The following is a 19664-nucleotide window of genomic DNA, read 5'->3' as shown; positions in this document are numbered from 1 at the left end:
TTGACCATCCAACATTTATTTTCATTACACAGATAATATGTTGAATTACCTTTTGTATGCAACATTTACATTTTTAAGATCATTATTTGATATTGATTGGTGTCACCCAGGTTTTCACCTGTGTAATTGTACTTCAGTTTATTACATACTTCTTAGGTCATTGCAGTAATACATGTTCACATGTCTGAACAATTTGTATATTTGTTATATGTATTTATTTTTTCTTCTCTCTTTCATGACAGAAATAATGATCATATGCAAAGAATGCAGGTGATTGAAGTCATAGATGACACAAGATGTACCTAACCTAAAAAAATGTTCTTCATCCCACCCACATAGCATGTGTGTGCGATCTGGATGGAAGATGTTTGGTCCATCATCTTGAAAAGGCATTTGTAGGGCTGGGAAAAAGAGACATTCCCAAAATCTTTTTGAACATGAAGTATTAAGCATTCATCTGAATTCAGAATCACTGACCAGTTTTATGGAGGATGTCAAGATGTTATCCCCACCACTGACAAGATACATAAAAATGCACCAATGGTGATGATCATTTCACATCCGTTCGAAGATACACCAAGTGATTCCACTCAAACTATTTTGGAATTGTGTTTGATTCACATACTACTGCAAGCTTGTTATTTAGAATGTCAGCAACTCCCTGTCTCCTACCACGCATATATGTAAGAACATTGAAGCTTTATGTGTGGCATTACCTTCTGACTTCACAGATGTCCAATCCAGCACATCAGCCATGTCAGACTGGCATTCCTCAGCTGGACCATGGTCAATGCTGGACATGACTTTGCTGGGCCAACTATCATATCTGATAGTTAGAACCCTTTTATAGGCATGTTGGCAATTAGGGATATTATTACCAGATGGCATGTTATAGCATACAGGAGGACAGTTCCCCCTGTTTATGGAGTAAGAGACAGATTTGTATGAAAAGAATGGAATTTAAAGACATTTGCCTTCATTTCTTTGGAATGTTCTCCTCCACCAGCAGTAAGTACTGTATAGAAAGTCAATGCCGCAATGGACATTGATAGTGATGCTGAAAATCTATCTTTCATAATTTCACCCACTTGTCAAAGATTGCAGAAGTTACTTGGCACCTTGTGGTTAAAATTCACAACCTTGCTATAAGACCTTCTTTTTGGTGAGAAAATTGCATGCAACTTTCTGACCAAACTGGTACAAATCATATATTAATGTATGTCATTTAGATGTACCTTACCCAGAAAAGGATAAAACAGCCATCAACATGTCTGCTGCACTCTTTTATAATGTTGATAGGCAGGTGTTTAATGCTATGCTGAGAACACCTGAAGAGACCATGCCTGGGAACCAGTCTGCCCTATTGCCAATCTGTTTAGCTGGGGATTCCGAACCAGTATGCCCTATTGCCAATCTGTTTAATTGGGAAACCAGTATGCCCTATTGCCAATCGATTTAATTGGGATCCTCAGGATATAAAGAACCTAAACTTGATAGAAACAGGTACCATTCTGAAATCTTTTTCTTTTAAACCTTCTCCATACAGAAGTCTTGTGGTCCCCCTTCTTGGAAACCCTTTCCTTTGGGGGTCACATTATGGAGGTGAGAAAGCAGGTAGCACATGGTCTGCCCCTTCAACCCTCCATTGCAAGCATCTGTATAAGTACAGCCCTTACCTAAGCACAAACCCATCTGAAAGCTTACCAGACAAGGGATGATTGTTAACAGAAAGATTGAAGTGGTAATTCTCTGCAACAATGGCAACCTTTGCATGTTCAGGTGAGTTATAGGCAACCATATGCACAGATAGGTTGAAAGGGAGGAATTAAAACAAGGCTTAACCTTCCTAAATTTCCAAGGGTCCAACCAGCCATCTGACATGCTGTCCCTCACACCTGCTGGAGACCCAGCTGAGAGGGGATAATATTTTTTCTGTACAATAGTGGATCTGGTGTGCATTGAACTCTGAGTGGTTGAGTGGTCTAAAGCGCTCTCCGTTATGGATCACTGTCATCTCACCTCTGTCTGCGTAGGTTCGAGTCTCAGATTCGGCCAATGTGGGTATTCTCGTGGGTCGGTGGTTCTTTCCGGGCATTTTCCTGGGTTCTTCCTCCACCATTAATACTGGCCGCCATGTATAGCCTATTGTGTGCTGAAAAATGGCGTTAAACCCCACAACAACAACAACAACAACAGCATCCTTTCAATTGTTATTGTTCTGATGACCGACTGTGACATCAATAGCTCTGTATTATTTCTAACTGAGATGAACAAACTGCATACTTTCTATATTTTATGTGCATTAATTTGTCAGCTTGCAATTTTATATCATCACTGTTCAGATTGTCAAGACTGTGTTAAGTCCAGTTTTGAAGGCTACAGTCTTGTGCTGTAAGATAATGGTTATTTTCCATTTAACAATCCTCCTTGTAAGATATTACAAGTATTCTCATTATAGTGGATTCTGTTATAAGATTTTACATGTATCATATTTGCAAGCCTATAAGACAATACCTTTTGACCAGAAAATGTTGTCTTCGTCTTATACATCAAAATTGCTTTTTCAAATATCTCATAATTTATCATGTGATAAAAATTCTACGAACATATGAAAAATAATGTGTACAAAAATATTTCATTTTGGGGAAGAGATCATGTATGAAAAAAAATAAAGGACCCCACATTGAGAATGATTTTAAACAATTACATAATCATCAGTATTAAAAGTTCACTTATATCAGACGTCATTGTGCTAAAGCAATATGTATTAGTAATATACATTGTTTGTAATATACATTGTTTAAATTTGGTATATTTTGCTAGAATAGAAGATAGAAGAGGAATAACCATGACAAAGATAGATATTCCAACACAATTTTCTTATGATTAAATACTTCCTCCACCATTAATACTGGCCGCCATGCATGACCTATCGTGTGCTGAAAAATGGTGTTAAACCCCACAACAACAACAACAACAACTTATGATCAAATAAAAATTATGCCCCGTTATGAGAGAGAGAGAGATGTCCTGATGATTATATGGTAATCTGTATTGACGATTGATCATGTGACAGTACAAAAGTGCAGTACCATATTCAGTTATCGATTCCTTCTAGTTTAGTTATTGCTTCCATTGTCCAAGAATCACTTGGCTTTGTATTTACATTCTAATTAAATATGCTAGTCAGGTTTTCCAAGCTAACACCTGTTGGAGGTCAAGATTCGGCAGACCAGATTAGATTACTGACTCTACCAATAGTGAAATGAGGCTACCCATGGGTATTATGAATAGAGTACCATATAATTAAAGGAATTGCCAGGTAGTTACTCATGTACATTTCTCAGCCAGTGACAGCTTTTGAACTTGCCGATAAGACTGACAGCAATTTAAAGTAACATATAGCATGGGCAAAGATAAAAAAAACAATTGCCACCGAAGTAGGAGGAGTACGTGCACTTTAAGCCAAATCTTATTTGTTGGGAATGGAGAGGTCATCATATTTGCAAAGAAAATTAGACAGCATGTGAAATGGTCATTCTTGGGATTTAACCTAACTGGATATTATGAATATTTTAACCCTGAAGGAGTACGGTATTTATTTTCATAGTTTATGTTTACTATTTAATTTGTTAATTTTTTCTCTCTTTGACAAAAGCTTCTCCTAAATGGGAGCAATAAGGTAATAAAGAAAACATGAAAGCTGAAATATCTTTTTTTCATATATATAATATATATATATATATATATATATATATATATATATATATATATATATATATATATATATATATATATATATATATATATATCAGGCCATATGATATTTTGATCATGAGACTTAAGACTAAAAATAGGATGGAATACATCTCTTCCTGTATTTCTCTTCCCTCAAAAATGTGGAAAAAGCACTTTAGAATTAATAATGATGCAATATCCCTATTTCTGGTAATCTGAAATAGCATACAGTGATATCTTTAATATATATGAAACCGGAAGTTATTATAGTTTAATTCCCCACAGCATCGCAAATTTTATCCTGTCTGAAACTCAATTAATTATCAGGTCAGTGTCATATTATGTAGCTAAAAGTACATAATACATTTTATCAGGTCAGTGTCATATTATGTAGCTAAAAAATGATAATACATTTTATCAGGTCAGTGTCATATTATATAGCTAAAAAGTGATAATACATTTTATCAGGTCAGTGTCATATTATGTAGCTAAATGTACATAATATATTTTATCAGGTCAGTGTCATATTATATAGCTAATAAATGATAATACATTTTATCCGGTCAGTGTCATATTATATAGCTAAAAAATGATAACACATTTTATCAGGTCAGTGTCATATTATGTAGCTAAAAGTACATAATACATTTTATCACGTCAGGGTCATATTATGTAGCTAAAAGTACATAATACATTTTATCAGGTCAGGGTCATATTATGTTACTAAAGTACATACTACATTTTATCAGGTCAGTGTCATATTATGTACCTAAAAGTACATAATACATTTTATCGGGTCAAGGTCATAGTATGTAGCTAAAAGTACATAGTACATTTTATCAGGTCAATGTCATATTATGTAGCTAAAAGTACATAATACATTTAAAATACTTCTTGTGAATCAATTGAGGTAATCTTAGTTCCTTTTAATGGATCCAAATCGAAAAGGTCACTGAGTTACAAATAGGATAAAATTTGTGATGCTATGTGGAATGAAGTGAAAAAGATGAAGCCGAGGTATTGATCTGGCCTTGTCTTATACTCAGCATTGATTTACATATGGATGAAGGATAGAAAATTTACAAAATTTGTTATTCAGCTTATACTCTGCATCATCTTATAGGCTGGCAAATACAGTATTCCCATTACAGAGGATCCTGTGGTAAGATTTTACTTGTATTTCTATTGGAAATGATATGTTTGTAAAACATTGCATGTATTTTCATTCAAAAGGATCATGTTATAAAATATTACATATATTCCCATTACAGAGGATCTCACAAGATATTGCATGTCTTACCATTGCAGAGGATCTGCTTGAAAAATACTATATGTATTCCTAAAAACGTAAATCCTGTTGTAGGATATTACATGTATTTCTATTGATATTTTTGTAATATATTACATGTATTGTAATTCAAAAGGATCCTATTTTAGGATATTACATGTATTCTCATTACAGAGGATCCCGTTGTAAGATATTTTGCCAATGGACAGTCAAATCCAACCTATTATGTAAGGTATGGATCACAAAGTATGGTGCTGCGGAAGAAACCAGTAAGTATAGCATTTTTTAAAATGTACATTTCTATCCTTTTTTTATATAAACACAAACTTTGTATTGATTCAGTTAAGGTTATAAGCAGTTACAAGCTAGCTTTGTTGCAGACAATGGCAAATGCAAAATAAATTCCTGTATGAATCAGCATCATCTTTCAAGTAATTGTGGGTAATTTTCTGCAAAGTATCTTGGGTATAAATTATATTTATTTCCAATATTTTAAAGTATACGTTATGCACACAATAAACATTGGATTTGGAAATAAATACTCATCACACTTATGCTAATCTGTCTCCAATGAAAAGAGACCTTACATTCACAAATAGCACACCAGTGAAAAGAGACCTTACATTCACAAATAGCACACCAGTGAAAAGAGACCTTACATTCACATTCACAAATAGCAAACCAGTGAAAAGAGACCTTACATTCACAAATAGCACACCAGTGAAAAGAGACATTCACAATTAGCATACCAATGAAAAGAGACCTTACATTCACATATAGCACACCAATGTAAAGAGACCTTACATTCACAAATAGCATGGTCCAATGAAAAGAGACCTTACATTCACCAGTAGAACACCGATGAAAGGAGACCTTACCTTCAGAAAAAGCACACCAATGAAAAGAGACCTTATATTTACCAATAGCACACCAATCAAAAGAAACCTTACATTCACAAATGCACACCAAAGAAAAGAGACCTTACATTCACAAATAGCACACCAAACAAAGAGACCTTACACTCACAAATAGCACACCAAACAAAAGAGACCTTACATTCACAAATTGCACACCAAATTAAAGAAACCTTCCATTCACAATTAGCACACCAGACAAAAGAAACTTTGTATATCAATTTTGCACAGAATCCATGGCAATTATAATACTTGCTGGGTATTTTTTTTGGGGGGTGATTGTGAAAGGGGTTTGCAGTCTAGATCCATCATTTAGTGGAAACTGTTCACCAGTAAGATGAAGACTGTTCAGCAGTGATTTGTGAAATATGATTTTGTATGATTTTGAATTATTTTTTTAAAAATTAAATTTACATTGGGGCTCATTAATACTTGAAATGTGGTATATGTTATGTCCCTAGAGGATCACAACAAATCCACGAATTGAATTACATGAATTCTTTAGCCAGGAAGACTGTTACCATCAGCCCATGCAGTGGAGAGGGAATACCGCATAATGAAGGCTGTGGGCCAGTTTGGTGTGCCAGTCCCAAGAATGTATAACCTTTGTGACGATCCAAGGTAAAGACTTTATGGATGAAATATTGTACAGCCCCAAATATAAAGGAACACTTCATAAGGTAGGAAACCTTTGGGAAGCAAATACTTTGCTCAGCGTTTCAGTTATGACTACTCTATTCAAGAACCTCATATTTTATAATACATAGTATTTATTTTATATTTTAGGGAGTCACTGTAGATGAATTAATAGAGTGTGGGACTTGATTTGTAATTACTGTTGGTTGGATACCTGCCTTCTCAACTCAGGTTCAGTCACCTTGTTGAATCCTTGAAAGAGGCATTTAGTAGAACCTGTCTTGAAAGACTGCCTCTTCTGCCAAAATAGTATGATCTATCAAGACAGGCGGTGTCTGAACACAGATCACAGTACAATATAATCAATAAATGTGTGTATTGAGAATTGGTCTCTCAAGACAAGTGGTCTCACAGAGCAGTGGTCTTTTAAAATAGGTTTCACTGTAATGTGTTAAAAAAGTGTTGTTAAAACCATCAAACCAAACCAAACCATTTCACCCTTAATAAGCTCAGGGGTTTACCTTGTAATTATGTTTGTTAAAGTCAGGAAGGAGGCAGGGAAGGTTATTATCAGATATGGTTTACTAACTCAGAACTTGCCTACTTGGTGTAAAGATGGGAAATGGACTTATAATGTAAGAATTATGATACAGTACAGAAAGCCTGACTTGAAAGACCACTGTTTTGAGTGACCACCTGTCATTTTGGACAAGGTCTTCAAAGCACAAATCAATCACTGTGGGTTTTTTTTTCTGTGGTTATATTTGTTTTTGATTTTGCCAAAGAATGACCCATTTGTTGGTGCTTAAATTCATGGACATTTCCAGATATGTATTCCTGTTTGTCAGTTTTATTAATTTATGGTTAGTGCCACAATAATTAGTACCCCACATTGGAGCCCCATAAAAAAATGGATTTACAGTGACAATATACAGTATTATGTAATATAATGACCTCTTTTAGAAGATTGCCTGTCTTGAAGGACCATTTCTCGACCAAAGTTGTGGTCTGTCAAGACAGGTTTTACTGCATTGTCCATGACACATAACCTTCTATCTTCACTTCTGTAAAAAGAGTTTTAAAAATTCTGAAAAGTCAAGGATGTGTGGCTTAGAAAACAAGATTGATGTTGTGCTGGAATTTTAATGTTGAGCATAATAGTACATAATTCATTATTCTCAAAGTTTTTATATAATATTTACAAAGTGATGGTGTGAATTCATGTATTCTGAGTCATTTATTCTGAGTTTACATTATAATTATTGAAAATTCTTAACAGATTATTGTAAATTCTCTTTTTTAGACTTTTTGGGGTTGGTGGGTGCTGTATTATATTTTGGCTGTCACTACTGAATTGAAGAGGCTGTGGAATGAATTAATGCTAAATATGTTATGTTAATTGTTTTTGTATTGAATGATGTGATTTTGAATTTTTTAATTCCTTTAGTTTGCTAGGAACCCCATTTTACATTATGGAGTATCTACCTGGCCGAGTCTTCAAGGATGGCTTTCTTCCAGATGTTTTACCACCAGGGCGTCACAGAATTTACATGGATCTAATCAGAGTCCTTTGCCAGATTCACTCTGTTAACATACATCAAGCTCAACTGGATAATTATGGCAAGAAAGGTGGGTTATTAATATCATTGTAGTGAGAGGTAGGTTATTGATGTTGTTGTAGTAAGAGATGAGTTATTGATATCATTGTAGTCAGAGGTGGGTTATTGATGCTGTTGTAGTAAGAGATGAGTTATTGATATCATTGTAGTCAGAGGTAGGTTATTGATGTTGTTGTAGTAAGAGATGAGTTATTGATATCATTGTAATCAGAGATGGGTTATTGATGTTGTTGTAGTAAGAGATGAGTTATTGATATCATTGTAGTCAGAGGTGGGTTATTGATGTTGTTGTAGTAAGAGATGAGTTATTGATATCATTGTAGTCAGTGGTGGGTTATTGATGTTGTTGTAGTAAGAGATGAGTTATTGATATCATTGTAGTCAGAGGTAGGTTATTGATGTTGTTGTAGTAAGAGATGAGTTATTGATATCATTGTAATCAGAGGTGGGTTATTGATGTTGTTGTAGTAAGAGATGAGTTATTGATATCATTGTAGTCAGAGGTGGGTTATTGATGTTGTTGTAGTAAGAGATGAGTTATTGATATCATTGTAGTCAGTGGTGGGTTATTGATGTTGTTGTAGTAAGAGATGAGTTATTGATATCATTGTAGTCAGAGGTAGGTTATTGATGTTGTTGTAGTAAGAGATGAGTTATTGATATCATTGTAATCAGAGGTGGGTTATTGATGTTGTTGTAGTAAGAGATGAGTTATTGATATCATTGTAGTCAGAGGTGGGTTATTAATGTTGTTGTAGTAAGAGATGAGTTATTGATATCATTGCAGTCAGAAGTGGGTTATTGATGTTGTTGTAGTAAGAGATGAGTTATTGATATTATTGTAGTGAGAGGTGGGTTATTAATGGTGTTGTAGTAAGAGATGAGTTATTGATATCATTGTAATCAGAGGTGGGTTATTGATGTTGTTGTAGTAAGAGATGAGTTATTGATATCATTGTAGTCAGAGGTAGGTTATTGATGTTGTTGTAATAAGAGATGAGTTATTGATATCATTGTAGTCAGAGGTGGGTTATTGATGTTGTTGTAGTAAGAGATGAGTTATTGATATCATTGTAGTCAGAGATGGGTTATTAATGTTGTTGTAGTAAGAGATGAGTTATTGATATCATTGCAGTCAGAGGTGGGTTATTGATGTTGTTGTAGTAAGAGATGAGTTATTGATATTATTGTAGTGAGAGGTGGGTTTTTGATATCATTGTAGTAAGAATAGTAGCAGTATAGTGTGACCCTGATATAACACAATCCATTATTTAACACAAATTCAGATAAAACAGGTGTGGCTCCCGAAATTTCATAAGCATGTATTTTCCTCATAAGTGAGAACAATATTTTTTCTTTTCTCATTTTGAGGGAGAGGTTGCACTTGAGGCAGAGGTTGTATATTTATTCAAATATAAAATGATCATGTCATAGCTACATATGCATTTAGTTTTCTTGTACATGAATATAAAAAAATCCTTGATAAAAGTATGAAAAATAATGTGTAAAAAAAGTTTATTTACGGATCACACTGGGCTTCACCAGTGTTGCAAATTGTAATTTTCTTTTCTTAATGATGACTAAATATACCATCTGGTGATTGGTTTTTTGCAACAACATTGTTAGCTGTTTAAACTTGTCTCTACAGTCTTAGGTTTGGAGTGGAGAAATTGAAATGCACCATAAATGGAAGTCACAAACATGGATATAAAATGCACTGCAATCTATTATTTCATAAACAAATCCTTTGTTCATATTGAAAAACTATCTTAACAGTGCATTGTTATGTCATAATCCTTTTATGCTGACATCTGGCCTGAGTACTGTATGCTGTTGAACCACTGAATTGTGCCATCAGACTAGCTACGATTGGCTAGCTTTGAAGGCAGGAACAGATACTGTATGCTGTTGGACCACTGTTCGAGTCATGCTATCAGACTAGCTACAGTTGGCCAGCTTTGAAGGCAGGAACAAGTACTGTATGCTGTTGGACCACTAAGTAATGCTATCAGACTAGCTACAATTGGCCAACTTTGAAGGCAGGAACAAGTACTCTATGCTGTTGGACCACTAAGTAATGCTATCGGACTATCTACAATTGGCCAACTTTGAAGGCAGGAACAAGTACTGTATGCTGTTGGACCACTAAGTCATGCTATCAGATAGCTACAATTGGCCAACTTTGAAGGCAGGAGCAAGTACTGTATGCTGTTGGACCACTGTTCGAGTCATGGTATCAGACTAGCTACAATTGGCCAACTTTGAAGACCGGAACAAGTACTGTATGCTGTTGGACCACTGAATCGTGCTATCAGACTAGCTACAGTTGACCAACTTTGAAGACAGGAACAAGACTGACTACATTCTATCAGATGATGGCTATTTTGTTTTTAAATTACACAGAAATTTTGTGTTGTTGCTGAAACTTCAAAGAAACTTGATTAACATTGTAAGCACTGATCATTCTATATTAATATTAAGCAAATGTTTAAAAATTCTGTCCCAATCAATGTTCAACATTTATTTTATATTGCTGCCATAATAACAATTAATCATCTGTATCGTCCTCCAGATCTGTTCTTTAATTGTGACTTCAACAACACATGTACCCTTCATCAAAGGATGCAGACTAAAATCTTCAATAAAAACAAAGCAAAATTTATCGCAGGAAGTCAGCACCTAACTCAAATAAATACAATGGAATCATATGGCTTGTTGCATTTTCCTAAGTGACCAGAAGACATTGTGCCAGGAAAGTTTCTTTTTGCACAACATGTCATCGAATAAAGATGTCAGTATGCATGCAGTTGGAGGTTTTGATGAAAAGGTAGGTGCAGATAAACCTGCACAAAATATGAGATAGGACTGGTATATTAAGGACATGTTTGTTATAAAATACAGGCATTTTTTTAAATGAAACTTTTGTATCAAGGACATGCCCTTCATGAGCTACATGCATGTGTGATGAGACTGCTGTAGTTAGGACATGCCCTTCATGAGCTACATGCATGTGTGATGAGCTTGCTGTAGTTAGGACATGCCCTTCATGAGCTACATGCATGTGTGATGAGCTTGCTGTAGTTAGGACATGCCCTTCATGAGCTACATGCATGTGTGATGAGCTTGCTGTAGTTAGGACATGCCCTTCATGAGCTACATGCATGTGTGATGAGACTGCTGTAGTTAGGACATGCCCTTCATGAGCTACATGCATGGGTGATGAGACTGCTGTAGTTAGGACATGCCCTTCATGAGCTACATGCATGTGTGATGAGACTGCTGTAGTTAGAACATGCCCTTCATGAGCTACATGCATGTGTGATGAGCTTGCTGTAGTTAGGACATGCCCTTCATGAGCTACATGCATGTGTGATGAGACTGCTGTAGTTAGGACATGCCCTTCATGAGCTACATGCATGGGTGATGAGACTGCTGTAGTTAGGACATGCCCTTCATGAGCTACATGCATGTGTGATGAGACTGCTGTAGTTAGGACATGCCTATCATGAGCTACATGCATGTGTGATGAGACTGCTGTAGTTAGGACATGCCTTTCATGAGCTACATGCATGTGTGATGAGACTAATGTAGTTAGGACATGCCCTTCATGAGCTACATGCATGTGTGATGAGACTGCTGTAGTTAGGACATGCCCTTAATGAGCTACATGCATGTGTGATGAGACTGCTGTAGTTAGGACATGCCCTTAATGAGCTACATGCATGTGTGATGAGACTGCTGTAGTTAGGACATGCCCTTCATGAGCTACATGCATGTGTGATGAGACTGATGTAGTTAGGACATGCCCTTCATGAGCTACATGCATGTGTGATGAGACTGCTGTAGTTAGGACATGCCCTTCATGAGCTATATGCATGTGTGATGAGACTGCTGTAGTTAGGACATGTCCTTCATGAGCTACATGCATGGGTGATGAGACTGCTGTAGTTAAGACATGCCCTTCATGAGCTACATGCATGTGTGATGAGACTGCTGTAGTTAGGACATGCCCTTCATGAGCTACATGCATGTGTGATGAGACTGCTGTATTTAGAACATGCCCTTCATGAGCTACATGCATGGGTGATGAAACTGCTGTAGTTAGGACATGCCCTTCATGAGCTACATGCATCTGTGATGAGACTGCTGTAGTTAGGATATGCCCTTCATGAGCTACTGAATTTGCTGGCCTATAAGTCGATTTGGAGTATAAGTCAAACCAGCAAATTTAAAACATTAATAAATGTAACAGTAAACGTAAAGTATGAAAATAAATACCATGCTCCTTCAAGGTTTGAAAATTCACAATTATAGTTGTATCCATATTGTCTCCATTTTGTTTAATCCCAAGAATGACCATTTCTCATGCTGTCTATACTTTTCTTTACATGTACTCTTCATGTACTTTTGTCGGCAATCGTTTTTTTATCTTTGCTCATGCTAGCTGTTACTTTAAATTGCTCTCAGTTCCATCAGCAAGTTTAGAAGATGTCACTGGCTGAGAAATTTAAATGAGTAACAAACCAGCATTTTCTTTCATTATATGGTACAGTATTCATAATACCCATGGGTAGCCTCATCATTTCCCTGTTGGTAGCCATGCTAATCTGATCTGGTCTGCTAAATCTTCACCTAAAACAGATGTTAGCTTGGAATGACTCAATGCAGCTGTAGCATATTTAATTAGAATGTAAATACCACTGTGAAGTCATGTGATGCTTGTATAATGGAAGTGACAACAAAAACAGGAAGGTTATTGTTGTTGTTGTTGTTGTTGTAGGGTTTGCCGCCATTTTTCAGCACAAGATAGGCTATACATGGAGGCCAGTATAAATGGTGGAGGAAGTACACAGGGAAAACTCCAGAAAGAACCACTGACCCATGAGAAGCTACCGGCAAGCTTTCTCACATACCCACATTGGCCAAAAACTGGAAGGAATTGCTTACCTAGTTGCATTAATTGATAATGGAATATGGAACTGCACTTGTACATGAGTAAGATCAGTCATCAGGTAAGTGAACAATACAGTACAGATATACAATCATGAAGGCATCTCTCTATATGTCTGTCTATCTGTCTATCAATGGAGCATAAGTTTTATTTGATCATTAGGTGCAAGAAGAAAATTGTGATGAAATATGTCTTTGTCATGGTTATTCATCTGCTGACTTGTAAATTCTAACACACATATATGTAATCAAATTTAAACAACCTGTATTACAAACAATGTATATTACTGGTGGATGCTGTTTCAGCGCAATTAAATCTGATGTACAGTAATTTTTAATACTAACAATCATGTAATCGTTTAAAATACTCAATGTGTGATCCTACATATTTTCATACACGATCCCTTCCCTGAAATGAAATATTTTTTACACATTATTTTTTTTTATACGAAGAATACGATAAAGCGATTCAGATGACATAATCCGTATAAAGTTAATTTGGAGTATAAGACGAAGCTAAGATTTTCTGGTCAAAAAGTATTGTCTTATATGCCAGCAAATATGGTACATGTATTTGTGATGAGACTGCTGTCTCTGTCCATCATGAACTACTTGTATTTGTGATGAGACTGCTGTGTTAATGATATGTCCATCATGATCTACTTGTATTTGTGATGAGACTTCTGTCTCTGTCCATCATGAACTACTTGTATTTGTGATGAGACTGCTGTGTTAATGATATGTCCATCATGATCTACTTGTATTTGTGATGAGACTGCTGTGTTAAGGATATGTCCATCATGAACTACTTGTACTTGTGATGAGACTGCTGTCTCTGTCCATCATGAACTACTTGTATTTGTGATGAGACTGCTGTGTTAATGATATGTCCATCATGATCTACTTGTATTTGTGATGAGACTGCTGTCTCTGTCCATCATGAACTACTTGTATTTGTGATGAGACTGCTGTGTTATGGACATGCCAAACATGATCTACATGCATGTGCAATGACACTGCTGTGTTTAGTATATTACCATCATAAACTACATTTATTTGTGAATCCATTCATTGTCCAATATGTAGATATTTTACTCTTGGATACTGTGTTATTTTCAAAAGGTAACTATTCCTTCATATTTGCTTAGTATTTTCAAATACCAAATATCCATATGAGAAAGTTCATCTTGTTGATGACAACGATGTAAATTAATTATAAAATCGAATGTTTGTGAAACAGTCAACCATATTTGGAAAACAAGTAAAGTTTTCTAACTCAGCTGATGAATGTTTCATGTATTATGCTTACCTTATTTCTTTAGGTGATTATGTGAAGAGAAATTTTGAGAGATGGGCCATACAGTATGAGGCCAGCAAGACACACGAGATTCCCAGTATGACAAGACTGATGGACTGGATCCCTAAACACTTTCCTCAGGAGGAAAAAGTTGCTGTTGTGCATGGAGACTATAGGTACCCAGTTTGATTGTTACTGGAGGCCAACTCTTGTAGGCCTGCAGGCACTTTTGTTCTTATTTTTGACTGCAATTTACACAAAAGTTGTATTTGTTTTTTCTCATGATTAAATCATACTTACATGGCAAAAGGGTCCTATTTATTGGGAACATCACAAGACTGGTAGTTATTTTATGCAGTAGGACATGATTACCTTTTATTTGGAATACTTAAAGACTGGTACAGTTATTTTACTCTGCCATATGACTTGGTACCTTTTATTCTGAATATTTCAAGACCAGTGGAGTTATTTTACTCTGACGTATCATTTGATAACTTTAATTTGGAATATGACAGGCCTGATGCAGTTGTGTTTTGGGAATGTTATATATCTGGGATTGTTATTTTACACAAGTGTATGAGCCTATATACTTTATTGCGAATATTACCAGACTGGTACAGTCATTTTCCTTTGATGTAAAACTTTATACATTGTATTGATATGAGACTGGTACAATTATTTTAGTCCAGTGTATAACTTGATACATTTTATTGGGAATATTACCAGACTGGTACATTTATTTTACTTTGGTGTAAAATTTAATACAGTGCAACCCTGCTATAATGCGCCCTGCTATAACACAAATTGGGATATAACGTGGCTGTGGCATGGCTCCCAAAATTTTGTATCTTTATTCGCACATGAAAAAATATTTTTTGTTCAAAGTACATGAAATAGTGTATACAAAATGTATTATCACTCTGGGGAAGAGATCACATGAATTCGAATTTAATGTGATCGTGGCATGGTTCCTGAAACTTTAAATACATGTATGTATGTGTATTTTTCTTGTACCGGGAAAGAATATTTTTTTTAAGCATGAGAAATAGTGTGCAGAACATTTATTATCATTTTGGGGAAGAGTTTGCATATGAATTTTAATATAATACTATCATGGCATAGCTTCTGAAATTTAACAATATCACCAGGTTCTTGAAGTGTTATGCCAAAATAAACATTATTAGAAATGTTACTTATTACTGATCCATGAGTAAAGCCAGTAAGTCGTCTTTGTGATTGTCTTCAATTAATTCTGTATACAATCATTACTCAAACAATAGCCGACATGTGTTTCTTCTTTAACTGCATACACAACCATGCAGCAGATGATGTAACATTCTCTCAATTTAATAATTTAATAAACATTAAAAAATCAAAAGCTTGCAACATGTTTGCTGGGCTTGGTGGTGTTATTAGATGCAATCAGTTGACCAGTAAATAATGTCTGCTTTATTAGCTGGAAATTGAAAGGGTATGAAATTGTACATACATTCAGCTTTAAAAATTTATAAAGACACTCATGACCATTGCATGCCTTCTGCACTTTTTACATGGGTATGGTGTTTGTTTATGAACTCGTTATTAATTTCCTATATTTTATAAAAATATTTTACCATTACAGAAAAGCAAGTTCTCAAGCACAAGTCATTCTCTGCACTTTGTGCAATAAATAGTATAGTAGTTTTCACATGTTTCTTTCAAAATTCACAAAATCTGAAGTAAAAGTCATACGCACGCTGAAAGCATGTGTTGATTGTTAATTATTCTTGCTGTAGTCATTCAAATGAATAGGCATACAAGCGCTAATTATCGGAAATTTGTGATGGATAAATGTACACGTAAACTCATATGAGAAAATTCAGCAGTATGAAATTTGTACAGACACCATTCATAGAACCCTGGAACGTAATGAACCGTTCACATGCTTTGTCTTTCTGAACCCAATTTTGCTGTGAATTTTTCCCATTGAATTCAGACACATAATGATGTGTGACAGAATTATTGAATAGTTTAAATATGTATGCAATTTTTGCAGTGGATTTACATATATTATGAATTAAATGCAAGCCCCGACGGTACGATATCAGACGGCAATTAAACAGTGTTGATACTCTGTTCATGCTTTATATTAGACGTTGAATTCAGGCACAATTATCTGGGGAAAAAATTATCGAATATTGGAAATCTGTGCAATCTTTCAATGGAATTACATGCATTATAGATGAACTGCATGCCACAACGGCATGATAGTAAACGGTGTTGATATCTTATTCATCATATACATTAGACATGAATACACATATATGTGCCAATAAGTTATTCTCTGAAAAAGAAAAAAAGATAATATAAAGCCCTGCATTAACGCGACCCTGATATTAACACAATCCAATTTTTGGACCCCAATTTATCATGTTATAGCGGGGTTCCACTGTCCCTTGTATTGAAAATATTACAGGACTGGTATAGTTTTTTACTCCAGTGTATAAGTTGAGACATTTAATTGGGAATATAACCAAATTGGTACAGTTATTTTACCATAGTGTATAACTTGATGCATTTCATTGGGAATATTACCAGGCTGGTACAGTTATTTTACTTTGATGTAAAACTTGATACCTTGTATTGAAAATATTACAGGACTGGTATAGTTATTTTACTCCAGTGTATAAGTTGAGACATTTAATTGGGAATATAACTAACCTTATTAAAGCTTCAAGATCTGGATATGAGTGCATGTATTCAAATAAATGTATCCAAATAAATGTAAACAAATTAATGTAAACAAAGAAACTAAACATAAATGGTTTTGGGCACATTTATTTAACAAAAGAAAGTACATAGTACATGAGTACTTATAAAAATAAAGTCCAATGAATACAATTTACTCTTCTAATGAATGTTTTATTCGTAATTGGTGATTAGTGTAAGTATTTGCTAATTAAGCAAATTTTGATTCAAACCTTTTCTTATTGGCATCTTTCTTTGTTAATCATTCACAAGTTAAACATTAACTTTAGTCGATAAACAAAATTAAGAAACCTAAAAATGCATATCTCTGTTAATAAAAAAGCCATTTATACTTCTCTTTAAGTAGGGTCCAACTGCAAACAATGTACACCCTGATTTGTCTGCGTTATGCATTGGCAGATAAAGGTCTGTTACACCCTGGTTTGTCTTTGCATTATGCATTGGCAGATCAGGGTCTATGTTGTTGGTTCTACTGATTGCTCCTAATGAGCAGCACAGACCCAGATCTATCAGCACATTATGTGATGGCAGATCTTGGTCTGTGTAATTTGGTGTTGGATCCAACGTATATGCATGTATATATGGTATATGGAAGATATATACATTTTATTTGTAGATATTAGAAATATTTGACAAGAGAAGTGGAAACATTTTATTACCATGAGTTGAGAAGTCACAAGTGGCAATAAAAAATATTTACACTTTATGAGTGAAATATTTCCTTATATCTGCTCATAAAAATTAGAATTTCTTGTTATTAAATTGTTTTCAAGGCAGAAACTCTCAATTTGCATTGATTTATTTTCAACAACAAGTGGCAATAAAAAATATTTGCTCTTTATGAGTGAAATATTTCCTTATATCTGCTCATAAAAAAATAGAATTTCTTGTTATTAAATTGTTTTCAAGGCAGAAACTCTCAATTTGCATTGATTTATTTTCAACAACTGCATCACTACATTGATAAAATTAGGTTTCAGAATTTCACAATTATTGTAGGACAGTGTCATTTTACAAATTTAGCTGAGGGCTGTTCCATTTAAACATACATGGTACCCAGGGAAAGCAGATTTGTTTCAAATATATGCCAGGGTAGTTCAGTTTCACAGAGTTCATATTAAAATGACAAGAAAATTCTAAATTGCATCCATTGTTGAGTACCCAACTTTAAAGGTACCTTCCCTGGGTCCCACATATGTTTCAGTGGATCAGTCCTGATACAAATAATACTTCAAACTGTGTATTTTGTCAAATTCATACACATGTACAAAAATAACATTTATTTTTGTTAATGCATTACTTGCACTGATTGATACAGTCAACACTGTTGAGGTATTACTGTAGAAAAATCACAGAGAGGTCATTTCCAACAGATTTCAGAACATAACATCTTTGAACAATTTTTTTTAATGATTATTGGTTTACCTATAAGAATTTTTTCACTTATTTTGTTTTATTTATGTTCAAACATTGATTTTGTAGCCATGGCATGGTTGCAGTCTTGTTCAGTAACATATGCTATATTCAAATTTCAATTTTCACTTGACTTCAGTTTACAGTCAGCTCTCAGTCCCTGATTTCCTACTGATTTTCTACATTATTATGATTGTTATGAGAGTTAAAATTGTTACTTAAATAATTGTATTACTATATTTAATCACGACTTATGCCTAATAATGTGTGCTATTTTTCACTGAGTATAACAGGTATATGACACTTTGTGGGTAACACAGATTATCAAATAATAGCAAGTCATGTAAGACCAGACAATGAAAATTTTCATAATTGTTGTGGAAAACTAATTATACAAATTTAACATCAATGCCTGAAGCCTATGTTCTGTTGCTTAGAGTTCATTTTTAGTCATTTCTCAATTGTGCCTCCTCAGTGACTAATAAAAATACTAAAGTGTCTACAGTCATGACACTGTATGATCTGTTCATTTTAATGAAGAGAATGAGGGGGAAGAAAAGAGATAGAAAGTGAAGGAGCAGAAGAAGATGAAAATGTAGATTATGGAAATGCAGGTTTAAAAACAGTTGTAAAGACATATATTTCTTACATGAAAAAAAGAAGCTCCAAAAAGTGGTATAATTACAAAATCATTTTTATTATTCGGATCCATTTCATTATATCATTTTAAAATATATAATGAATGACAGTAATCTATATTTTGCAGTACCTGCAACATAATGATACAAAATCATGAACAATAACAAATTAATTAATACTACATATCCTGAAGAGACTCAAACCCAAGCAGGTGAGATGGCAGTGATACATAATGCTTTAGACCACTCAGACACTCTGGGCCCCCCACTCACATTGTAACTTTTCAGACAGTCACATTATAATACATCAGACACTGACATGATCAGATATGAGGCAGTCACATTGTAACATATAAGACACATTGCAACACATCTGATACTCACATTGTAGCATATCAAACACTCACATTGTAACATATCAGA

At 34.6% G+C, this 19664-nt stretch overlaps 1 protein-coding gene across 3 annotated transcripts in view; it reads left to right on the top strand.

Moving 5' to 3' along the window:
* LOC149779188 (acyl-CoA dehydrogenase family member 10-like) overlaps nucleotides 1-19664 on the top strand; it is an 89801-nt gene that overhangs the window by 22487 nt on the left and 47650 nt on the right. For all 3 annotated transcript variants that reach the window (XM_089939759.1, XM_089939758.1, XM_089939760.1), the window contains exons 7-10: nucleotides 5201-5295; nucleotides 6446-6561; nucleotides 8024-8205; nucleotides 14468-14618. In XM_089939759.1, the coding sequence (XP_089795885.1) occupies nucleotides 5201-5295; nucleotides 6446-6561; nucleotides 8024-8205; nucleotides 14468-14618 (544 nt within the window). The remainder of the gene's footprint in view (nucleotides 1-5200; nucleotides 5296-6445; nucleotides 6562-8023; nucleotides 8206-14467; nucleotides 14619-19664) is intronic.

This window comes from Sinohyriopsis cumingii, chromosome 17 (genome assembly GCF_028554795.1).
Source record: "Sinohyriopsis cumingii isolate HCF-2022 chromosome 17, ASM2855479v2, whole genome shotgun sequence".
NCBI classification, from domain to species: domain Eukaryota; kingdom Metazoa; phylum Mollusca; class Bivalvia; order Unionida; family Unionidae; genus Sinohyriopsis; species Sinohyriopsis cumingii.
This window is presented reverse-complemented; position numbering and strand designations above follow the sequence as displayed.